Below are 10,965 nucleotides of genomic sequence, written 5' to 3'. Positions count from 1 at the left end.
TGACAATTTCTTCTCTCCCTCTACACTCTGGCGATGATGTCACACACTGTGACACGAACATTCCGTGCAATACACACCCATTATAATCTCAGAATTTCTCCAAAAAAGATCATGGTCATTTAACAGGGATTGATAAAAAACTATATGACCTATCGAAACGTGGATTAATACACCGATACACAAGACTTGTGTCTACTGTTTAAAGTTTAAATGGAGTCTCTAGGTGAAATTATGCCGGAGAAGTAGACGTTTAAAAATCTCCAATTATTTTTCTTTTTCGCTCATTTTTTTCGGCCGTCCCATTCATTTAAATGCAAAATTTTGGGCAGTTTTTTTTCGGGACTTACGTCGCGAAAAATTCATATTCTGTAGAGAAAAGTAATAGCACACCGATCCCGATCAAACCGCACGTTTTGATATATAATTTGTCCTGCAGCTCTTCAAGTTTGCTTACTTTCATTGAATTGAACCATTTTCCTCAATTTACCTTTAGGTATACATTGATGTTAGCAGACCATTGCTGAATGAATGTTAACAAAAGAAAAGAAGGGCTTAGTTTTAGAGTTGAGAAGATTTGGAAGAGTCACAAGTTCAGTGCAAAAGTAAAAAACAAATCACAGCTTGCATTATTCACTTTAGCTCTTTGGCTTTTGAGAGTTTGGATACAAAAATCCCAATAAATCTCAACTGTGTTCATATCTCTGACAAAATACCACAGAAATGGATAAAATTGAAACAGCTGAGTAAAGAAACAAGAGTTCAGATTTATACATTAAGGAAAGAAGGATACACAAAGTCTAAGCAATAAAAACCCAAAGACCTGATAATTACAGTCAAAATGTGTTCTAATAAGTGACTATTTATATGATCATCACGTTTATTTTGTTGCAAAGTATAGCAATGAAACTATGATCTTTTTTTGTACAAATCTGATCTTGCTTCCAAACTTTTGGCCTGTAGTGTATATTCTAGAGCAGGGATACTTAACCCTTTGATGCACAACATGGGTCAAAAATGACCCGCATTCATTCCCCATGTTATTTATTGCTTGCTGTGTGTTTCTGTGCTCTATCTTTTGATATCAACTTATTTTATGATTGAACATTCTAAATATTCTTTAAATATCTTGTTTTTGATAACAACAGATCATTATTTTCATTTTGCTTCTCATAATTTATGAAGAAAAAAAGTTTTTGTATTATTACATAGCTAACTACTCGGCTAAATAGCTTGCTAAGCTAACTACTTAGCCAAGAAGTTAGCTAAGTAGTTAGCTTAGCAAGCTACTTAGCTAAATACTTAGCAAAGAAGTTAGCTTAACAAGCTACTTAGCTAAAAAATGGATATGGCTCATTTTTCAACCATGTTGTGTATTAGAAGAGTAGTGACAGAAAAAGGGATTTTATTCAAAAATGAATAAAGGAAAACATAAAAATTAGGATGTATGATGATCAAAAACAAACTAATTGAGGAAAACCTGGAATACTGAACGATTAATTATTGCAAAGATATAGAACATAAAAACTGTCGGGTCACTTTAGACCCATGTTGTGCATCAAAGGGTTAACTTGATTTGCCCGTGGGACACTTTTGTAAAATGTCATGAGGTAAGGGGCCAGTTAATAAACAAAAAATATATTTATCAGATAAAACATTAAAAGCCCCATAACTGATTTTCTTTTCAAATTAACTGAGTACACTTTTACTTTTGATACTTGAAGTACATTTTGATGCTGATACTTTTTTTACTTCAGTAAGTTTTGAATGCAGGACTTTAACTTGTAGTGGAGTCATTTCACAGTGTGGTATTAGTACTTTTACTGCAGTAAAGGATCTGAATACTTCTTCAACCACTGCTCATTTGTAACTTGTGACATGCAAGTGACTATATAATGTGCAAAGTGAGGTTTAGGACTTTCCACAAAAAAGTGAATTAGTCTATTACCCAAAATGTTCAAAGAACTCATTTAAAAGTGAAATATGGAGAAAGCAGCTCCTGTAATGCACTGTAAAAAATGTCTCTAGATTTTACGGTGAAAAACTGCTAAACCAGACAGAAAAAGACCGTAAAATGATAAATGGGTTAATTCAGTTTCATTAACAATGAAACACCCTAAATGTACATATCAGCCAAAACAGTCATTTATTACAGTTAAAAAACAAACAAACATTACTTCACTGTAAAATACACCGGCTCTGTGTTTATAGCAAAAAATATATTGTAATATGTATACAAGCCATCATTTTTGCATTTATTTTTTGTAAAAAATACTTTTTATAACTGTTTAATGGACTAAACACCATATCTAACAGAAATATTTAAAGTACTTAAGGGTAAAATCTTTAATTTATGCAGCATTTATAAAGTATTTTCTTGTCAATTATATGGCAAAACCGTCTTTCTATTGATGGAAACTATTTTTTGCGGTAATATATGGAATAAAATGGCAATCTTAAACATGAAATCAACAGTGCTAATATAATTTTACCGTAATATTTTAAAAAGTTGCACCGTATTTATTACGGTAAAGTTCTGGCAACCACAGCTGCCGTTTTTTTACCGTAAAAACGAGTTGTTTTTTTACAGTGTGGTTATGCTGAGGTGATTAAATAAGGCTGCGGTTCCATTGATATGTTATCACAGCGTTGTGGCCGAGAGCTCGTAGATGTGGTTAATAATTATTTTCCAGCTGATATGTATAAGCATCAACAGAAGAAAACACAGCGGGCTCCTTCCCGTCCTCCTCCTCCTCCTCCTCCTCCTCCTCAGTGAGCTGCAGTCATGCTGCTGATCGCTCTGCTCATACTGTTGAGCTCTCAGTGCTTCTGGTGCAGGAAGTCTGAGCTGTCCCTGGATGAGGCCCATGCAGGTTTCTTCAGGGGATCAGACAAATATGACTTTGCCGTTGAGGTTCCTGCTGCAGGGATGGAGTGTTTCTGGCACTTTGCACACCAGAGTGGAAGCTTCTACCTGACGTTCATGGTGAGTTTATCACTGTAACCCAGAGGTAGAAGTATTCAGATCCTTTACTTAACCCTCTATGGCACGCATTATGATGCCAGTTAGGAAAAAGTTCGTTTTTTTTGTCTTAAAATAGACTAAATAAACATAATCTGAAGAAATTTTATAATTATTTTTTTTCTTTTGGAAGTTTTTGGGGTTTGTTGCCCGTAGGCAACATGGTACCACAAGTAATATTAACATAATTTACCTAATAAACATGTGTAAAAGATTCAGTAGCTTCAACAGGGTACAATACATAACATTTTGAATTTAAAAACATTATAAAAGGAACTTTTTTAACCGGTTTCCTGTCTGAATGTTGCCTGTAGGAAACATTGTACCATTGAACCAACGACGCATTGGAATGATTGTCTTTAATAGTCTAAGTGTATGAAACTATCAAAAATGAAGGTTTAACTCACCTATCAGTAGGAATATATTTTTTCCAGATGGAAAAGGGCCAGGAAATGACGTTTTGAGCAATTTTTTGTTGCGCAAAATGGCAAAGCTGTTTCCTTTGGAAAAGTCTGCAAAATAGTGTTTCAACATGGCCTCCTGGAGGTCATGTGACAAAGTAAAGCATTGTTATTGGTTCCCTATACTCTTCCCTCTTTTTTAAAGTATCGCATCACTCAAAAACATGCAAAAATGTATATGTTGCCTGAGGGCAACACCGTACCATAGAGGGTTAAGTAAAAAGTACTAATACCACACTGTGAAATTACTCCACTACAAGTAAAAGTCCTGCAAAACTTACAGAAGTAAAAGAACAAAAGTATCAGCATCAAAATGCACTTGAATTCACTCTTTGTGTTAAATCTTGACCTGAAAAGTAACTAAAGCTGTCGGCTAAATATAGTGGAGTAAAAAGAAATAGTCAAGTAAAGTACAATTACTTAAAAATTGTACTTAAGTAAATGTACTTACCCTTCAAAGGGGTTCGGTTTCATCTTGCTGCAGATATGAATGTTTGTAATTTGATGATGTGTATCAGATTAATGCACATGCTTCTGCGAGCCTTTTGTCCTCAGGCTTATCACGCTGACTTTCAAGGTGATCCAGTATGACTTTAAAACATGTGATCATTGTCCATGCTACCAGTGAAGTAGTTTGTACAAAAGCTTTCTACGTTTCTATGTATAAATTATTTCTGTAGAGTGAAATTTGCGGCCTGTAGCGCAGTTTTCAAATTTATTTTTTGACAATTTTTTCTCTCCCTCTACACTCTGGCGATGATGTCACACACTGTGACACGAACATTCCGTGCAATACACACCCATTATAATCTCAGAATTTCTCCAAAAATGATCATGGTCATTGAACAGGGATTGATAAAAAACTATATGACGTATCGAAACGTGGATTAATACACCAATACACAAGCCTTGTGTCTACTGTTTAAAGTTTAAATGGAGTCTCTAGGTGAAATTATGCAGGAGAAGTAGACGTTTAAAAATCTCCAATTATTGTTCTTTTTCGCTCATTTTTTTTCGGCCGTCCCATTCATTTAAATGCAAAATTTTGGGCTGTTTTTCGCGACTTACGTTGCGAAAAATTCATATTCTGTAGAGAAAAGTAATAGCACACCGATCCCGATCAAACCGCACGTTTTGATATATAATTTGTCCTGCAGCTCTTCAAGTTCGCCCGTTCGTTGCGATTGCCCTGTGGCCCTAATAATAAAAAAAACCCATTCATTTCCTTTCATGGCCCAGTTTGTAGTTTCAGCAGTTATACGACACAAAAAATTACAAAAAGTAATTTAACTCCTTGTATCACGCCACAAATATAAATGCAGTTGAACTACCAGCAGACCGAATTACACGTAGTTCACTTCCGCCCCAACACTGGTTGCACCTAATTACAACTGAAACATTGACTTGTTTTGTCTTTAGTAAGGTAATTGTAGTAAAGGTCCATTGCTGCATTCCAAATTGCAACCTTTTTCTTTTTAGTTCGTACTGCAACTGCCCTTACAAAAATCCGCTTGTTGCATTCATTTGGGTCATACTACTTCGTCATAACTTCATCTCCTCATGTGATTTGTTTAATATGTGATCACAGGTGCAGTGGGTAACAGGGATGGCCAATGATCACCGGATATACGTGACTGTCAACTCACCACAGGGCTTTCTCATGGCTTCAAAGAACCAGGCTGTAGGTCAAATGAACTTCCAGACTGAGGTGACAGGTAGGGTCATTACACACACCAAAATATACAGTCAACAAGATCTCCAGCCTGAATGACAGAATAGGTCATTTGTCAATACCACCCATAACAACCCATGAAAAATATCACACACGTCATTATACGCACACGTATGGTTCATGGTTGTAAAAAAGGCCGATTTGGTGAATTTAGGCTACAAAACCACTGATCTGGGTTTAGGGCAAAAGACTTTCTGGACAGTTAAAAAAGTAAATAAATACATATAAAGGCTGGAAGTGATGTAGTAAAGTGTGATGCACATAAGTTCAGTGATGTTTAAATCGTTTACTTTTGTTTTCACATGGGACACGAATCCCATTCTCCTGCGTGAAAATCGTCTCTGAGGTAACTGCAGTTCCATCCCAACAGGTTTTTACCGGATGTGTCTTGGGAACCGCAACAACCAGTTTGGAGCCATCAGGGTCTTTGTGAATTTTGGCGTCATCTATGAAGGTTTGGAGGAGTTGGACACAGAGAGGGAGGAGGGAGAGAAGGTCCTCAACAGCACTGTAGCCGGGATTGAGGTACTTGTCTCAATTCACATCTTTAAATAAAGATTTTACACTTAGTTATGTCAAGCACATATCATATCATCACCACAAAATGTATATGTTTTATAGTGAGTAACTAATAATTTTGTGTGCTTGCTTGCAAAAGCACACTAACTACTATTCACCGGGCTTATGTCTTATTATTCTTCCGTTTCTTCCGTGTTTTTTTCGGTCGACTACTCCTCCCAGAGTTTTGGTCGCATATACACGGAATAAATGAGATGTAAGGTTTTTTTTAGATCGCTCTAGCTATTTTTTCATTTACAATGTTTCATAAATTCCCGCCCTTTTTGATTAGCCACGCCCCCTTTCATAACTAATTAACTGTTTGTCCTAGAAACTTGTATAAGGTGTCAGATTACTCGGCATAGAGTCCCTGTTTAACTGGTGATTGATAACCCCGCCCCTTTGATTAGCCACGCCCCCTTTTACTAACTAGTGAACCGTTTGTCCTAGAGACTTGTATGAGGTGTCAGTGTACTCAGCAGAAAGTCCCTGTTTAATCCCTGCCCCTTTTGATAAGCCACGAGAGTCACGGTCCAGAGGCAAGCACACAATCAAAATTTCTTTAGAAATTTTCTAGTTGTAAACTAGTATAGACAATAAGGTAAATAAAACAATATTAAGGTTGGAAAAAAAGGAGAAGAGGAAAGAAAAAAAAGAAATATAGCAGATTAGTGTAACGATGGACATAGTCAGGGCTTTACCATACATACATACCTACATATATACATATCCATATACTTAAATAATAGGGAAGAAAATACAATAAATAAATATGTTTAAAAAACTGAGCAAAGCCTATTTGTCCATAGAGAACTCTGTGTCCACTTTATCCCACAGACAAAAAAAACATTATTCATTATAATGTTATCAAAGTTCAAAGAACTGCAGGTAAATGTGAAAAAATACAGAATATTACATCATACAGTGACATAATTATATAACGTGCCATGTCTGATTTAGGAGAGCGTGCAGAAGCTCCAGATTCAGATCTTCCACATTTGGCGTCATTACAACTTTGCACGCATGAGGAAAGGGAAGGATCATTACCTCCTCCTGTCCAACTACAACTACGTCACCTGGTGGTCTGCAGCCCAAAGCCTCATCATCCTCCTGTCCGGATACCTGCAGCTCTACGTCCTCAAGAGACTCTTTAAGACGGACGCCAGCCGGCCGCGGTGCTGAGAGCACATGTTTGTCCACTTTGTCACATCAGTTTTTTATTTATATGTATTTGGAAAAGATCCTGCATGCTATATCTAAAGCTATGGACTAAAACTTCTTTAACCTCTTAAACCACCTGTCTGCTACTTGTACTTTACTTGAGTATTTCCATTTTACTTAACTTCTGCTTCACTACATTTTAGAGGCAAATATTGTTTTGTTTTTTTACTCCACTACATTTAGGTGCCAGCTTTTGTTTACTTTTTTAGGTCAAGATTAAATATAAAAATCATGATTGATTTAAAGTGATTAGACTATATATATATATATATATATATATATATATATATATATATAATTTTAGCTCATAACAGTGTATAAAGTAGTTAAAATCAGCCCTATTTTTTTAAAGAAAATGCTAAAACACTGCTTAAATAAATGCATCAACACAAATAATCCAATAATATATTTAAACTACAAAATTTCCTCTGGGGAAATTCTGCAAGGGCCACGGAGGCTACTGCCGGTGTGTGTACACTATGATGAGATTCTTCAGAGATTTCAAACAATTAATACTATTAATGTTACCTTAAACTTTTGCACAGTACTGTACATTTCAACAAAAAACACAAAAATGAAACAAAAACTAAAACAAAAAAAACTATAAAACTAAATAAAGATGCCTCTCATGACAAAAACTCAACCCAAAATCCTTTTAGTTTAGAGTTCAAATTGGAGTCCCATACAGCTATTGCTCAGTGCGATTGCCCCGTGGCCCCAAATATATAAATCAGTCTGAGTGGGTCCATTCTGCATAACAAGTAATTTTTTATATTTTTGACTTTTGATGCTTTAAGTACATTTTGATGCTGATTCTTTTGCACTTAAGTAGATTTTAAATGCAGGACTTTTTCTTTTTCAAAGTGTGGCATTAGTACTTTTACTTAAAGGAACACTCCACCGTTTTTTCATATTAAAACATGTTATTCGGGTAAGTAAGACGAGTTGATACAGGCCTCTTGCGTCTCAATGCGTGCACTCAATCGCCCTGGCGCGCGGAGCTACTTGGCTAGCACTTAGCTTAGCCCAGTTCATTCATTAGGATCCAAACAGATGGACAGTTAGAAGCGACCAAACTCCTCCACGTTTTCCCTATTTAAATACAGCTACACGAGTAGTTAAACGACCAAGTATGGCGACACAAAATAAAACGTGGCGCTTTTCTAAGCGGATAAAAAGGAGAACTATAATGTATGGCGGAATAGCACTTGGGAGCACTTCGACTCGGCGCAGTAATATCATCACTTCCGCTCCCTCTCACTTCCGTCAGGAGTGATGATATTACTGCGCCGAGTCGAAGTGCTCCCAAGTACTACTTCTTACATTTAACATAAACTCCAAATATTTGAGCTCTGATTTACGTTTGCGTTAATGAACTCAAAAAAATTGTGGCAACTGATTGCCTCACTTTTTTCGAGTTCTGCTTACTTATTCGGGTTATTCCAAACGGGTTATTTTTGGCGCTTTGAAACTTTCACTACCTAGGATCAGTTCAAGAAATGTCGTAAAGTTCAAATTTCAATGATTATGCCTGTTTTTACAGTTACTTTCTGCGATAAATGGTGTATTCTTGGTATTCTTGATATTTTGAAGAAAACGAAAAGGCGAAAAGGGTTAAGTAGGGTTTTAGATGCAAGACTTTTACTTATCTTAAAGTAATTTTTTGTTCTGGTATTGGTAATCTGAATACTTCTTTCTCCTCTGGTTTCCCTCAGTTTCCCTTTTCTAGTCTTTATGCTGAGCTAAGCTCATTGGCTTCATTCACCGTATCGTTCTCTTAATAATTACATTCATCGCTTTGAAAAGGATGAGCAGGATGTTGTTGTCGTGTCTGTGGGACGGCGTTCGAAGAGCATCATAGATGCCATCTGGGCAAATCAAAAATGTAGTTTCAGTTTCACCAACTTGCATGCTTAGACATGGCTCCTCCGGACAAGGTAAAGAATCTTTGTGGTTTTTAATTGTTTTTATTTTTTGAAAATGATGCTATTTTATGAGCTCTTACATTGGCGTTGCTGCACATCCAATTGCTTTTTAAATGGTTTACTTTGCTAAAGAATCTAAACCGTAAAGAAATACTTTTAAAGGAGTTGGGATTTGGGATGGGCAACTGGTTTTGCTGGCTATAAACAATCCTTTCCACCATTAAAAGACTTTGTAATGCAATTGATGGGGAACGAAATCCACAGTCCTATTATTTATACAAATACATTAAAAGCTGATATTTGCCGCATACTTTTAGTACCTAATTCACTTGTTATTTCCTTGTTGAACTGCAAATAATGCAAAAGAATTTTGTACTCAAAAAAATAACTTTAGAAGATAATTGTAACTATTTATCTGATTCACACTGCTGTAAAAAAGGCAGATGTAAGAGGTTAGGTTAGGAACCCCTATAGATAGATAGATAGATAGATAGATAGATAGATAGATAGATAGATAGATAGATAGATACACTCAAAAAATAAGTCATTGGATGAACTCAATTAAATTGTGGGCAGAATTTCCATCCAACAAATATATGTAGCCCAAACTCAAAACAAGTGCATCAATGCAATATAATGTATTTGAGTTAATGTAGCTCATTACATTTGGTCGAACTCAAATTAAAAACATGTATGTATTGTATTTAAATTGAGTTACCTCAACTCATTTATGTCAAGGAGAGCTAAAATAAAGAAATTGTGTTCGTTCAACCTAAAAACATAGAATAGGAAAACTGAAACTCATTCTTTTTGGGTTGAAGGGAAGGACAGGGGAGTAAATGAATACATTTTAGGTCACACTTCTTAAACTACTTTTGATTTGATTTTAATTGATATATTTTCATTGGATAAACAATACATTAATGTGTCACATCTAAGAAGGGCTTGAATCATTTTTTTGAGTGTAGATAGATAGACATTGTTTAAGTATTTGGTCTTTTGCTCCCTTGAACTCCACCCTTTCTCGTAAAAGAGCACTGTAATTTCCCAGCATGACTCATTGTCAGGGCTGGAAATAGATTGTGCTTGACTTCACTTCCTTAATGTACAAAGTTAAGTTTTGTTCAAATCAAATGGGGAACACATTTTTTCCTGACTTCGTTTGTACAAATATGATGTTGCAAGGGCAAAATTAAAGCAAAACCAAACCAAAAAGGTAGATGATGATGGTGAGAGAGACCGGCAGCTCCACCTACTTCTACCTGCAGACAACCTGCAAAGGAAAAAACACTAAGAGAGACAATAATTTTCTTCAGTGACATTTGTGCAATTTGCAATTTTGTTTTGTTTCAGCTTATGTTGGACTCGTTAAGTTCACTTTTGTTAGGATGCATTCTTTGTAATTCTGCACAGCAAGTTATCATAAGTTCAGCATAAACTTATACATAGGTATTTTTAATCACTTCGCAAAATTTAGCTGACTGCTTTTGTTACCTTTTAGATTGAGATTTAACATAAACATTACATTTAAAGTAATGTTAGACATTTGTTGAAACTAAATCTCATAACAGTATAGTAAGAAGATGAATCCTACCTTGGAAAAATGAAAATGCTGCTAACATAAATGCATCAATGATAATAATAATCTAATAACATATTTGGAATATATAAAACAATATGAGTGGGTTTATTCTGTATAACGAGTACTTTTACTTTTGATACTTTAAGTACATTTTGATGCTGATACGTTTGTACTTTTACTTCAGTAAGTTCAGAATGCAGGACTTTTACTTGCAGTGCAGTCATTTAACAGTGTGGTATTAGTACTTTTACTTAACCCATTGAAGCCTGGAAAGCGTTTACGTCGTTTTGTAGTATTTGTATAAGCTCTCAAATACTTTTTGAATTTCATTTCTATCTGCTACAGAGGCTGAAAAATCTATTATTTAGTAGAGGAGTTCACACTTTTTTTTCCAGAATTTTTCCAGAATTTCCAGAAAATTAGAGGCTTATTTTAAAATCGCCCAGCGGTTTTTCAGACCTCAATGG

The 10,965-nt window shown here is 35.4% G+C and overlaps 1 protein-coding gene across 1 annotated transcript; it reads left to right on the top strand.

Annotated features, from left to right (window-relative positions):
* Positions 1–2,782: 2,782 nt before the first annotated feature.
* LOC131973068 (transmembrane emp24 domain-containing protein 6-like) lies at positions 2,783–6,952 on the top strand. The gene is made up of 4 exons (XM_059334915.1): positions 2,783–2,983; positions 5,069–5,195; positions 5,583–5,737; positions 6,731–6,952. The coding sequence occupies exons 1-4, from the start codon at positions 2,783–2,785 to the stop codon at positions 6,950–6,952; spliced, it is 705 nt and encodes a 234-aa protein (XP_059190898.1).
* The last annotated feature ends 4,013 nt before the right edge of the window (positions 6,953–10,965 follow it).

The sequence above is a fragment of the Centropristis striata genome, chromosome 6 (assembly GCF_030273125.1).
Source record: "Centropristis striata isolate RG_2023a ecotype Rhode Island chromosome 6, C.striata_1.0, whole genome shotgun sequence".
NCBI classification, from domain to species: domain Eukaryota; kingdom Metazoa; phylum Chordata; class Actinopteri; order Perciformes; family Serranidae; genus Centropristis; species Centropristis striata.
The sequence above is the reverse complement of the archived record's forward strand: the minus strand, read 5'-3'. Positions and strand labels throughout refer to the sequence as shown.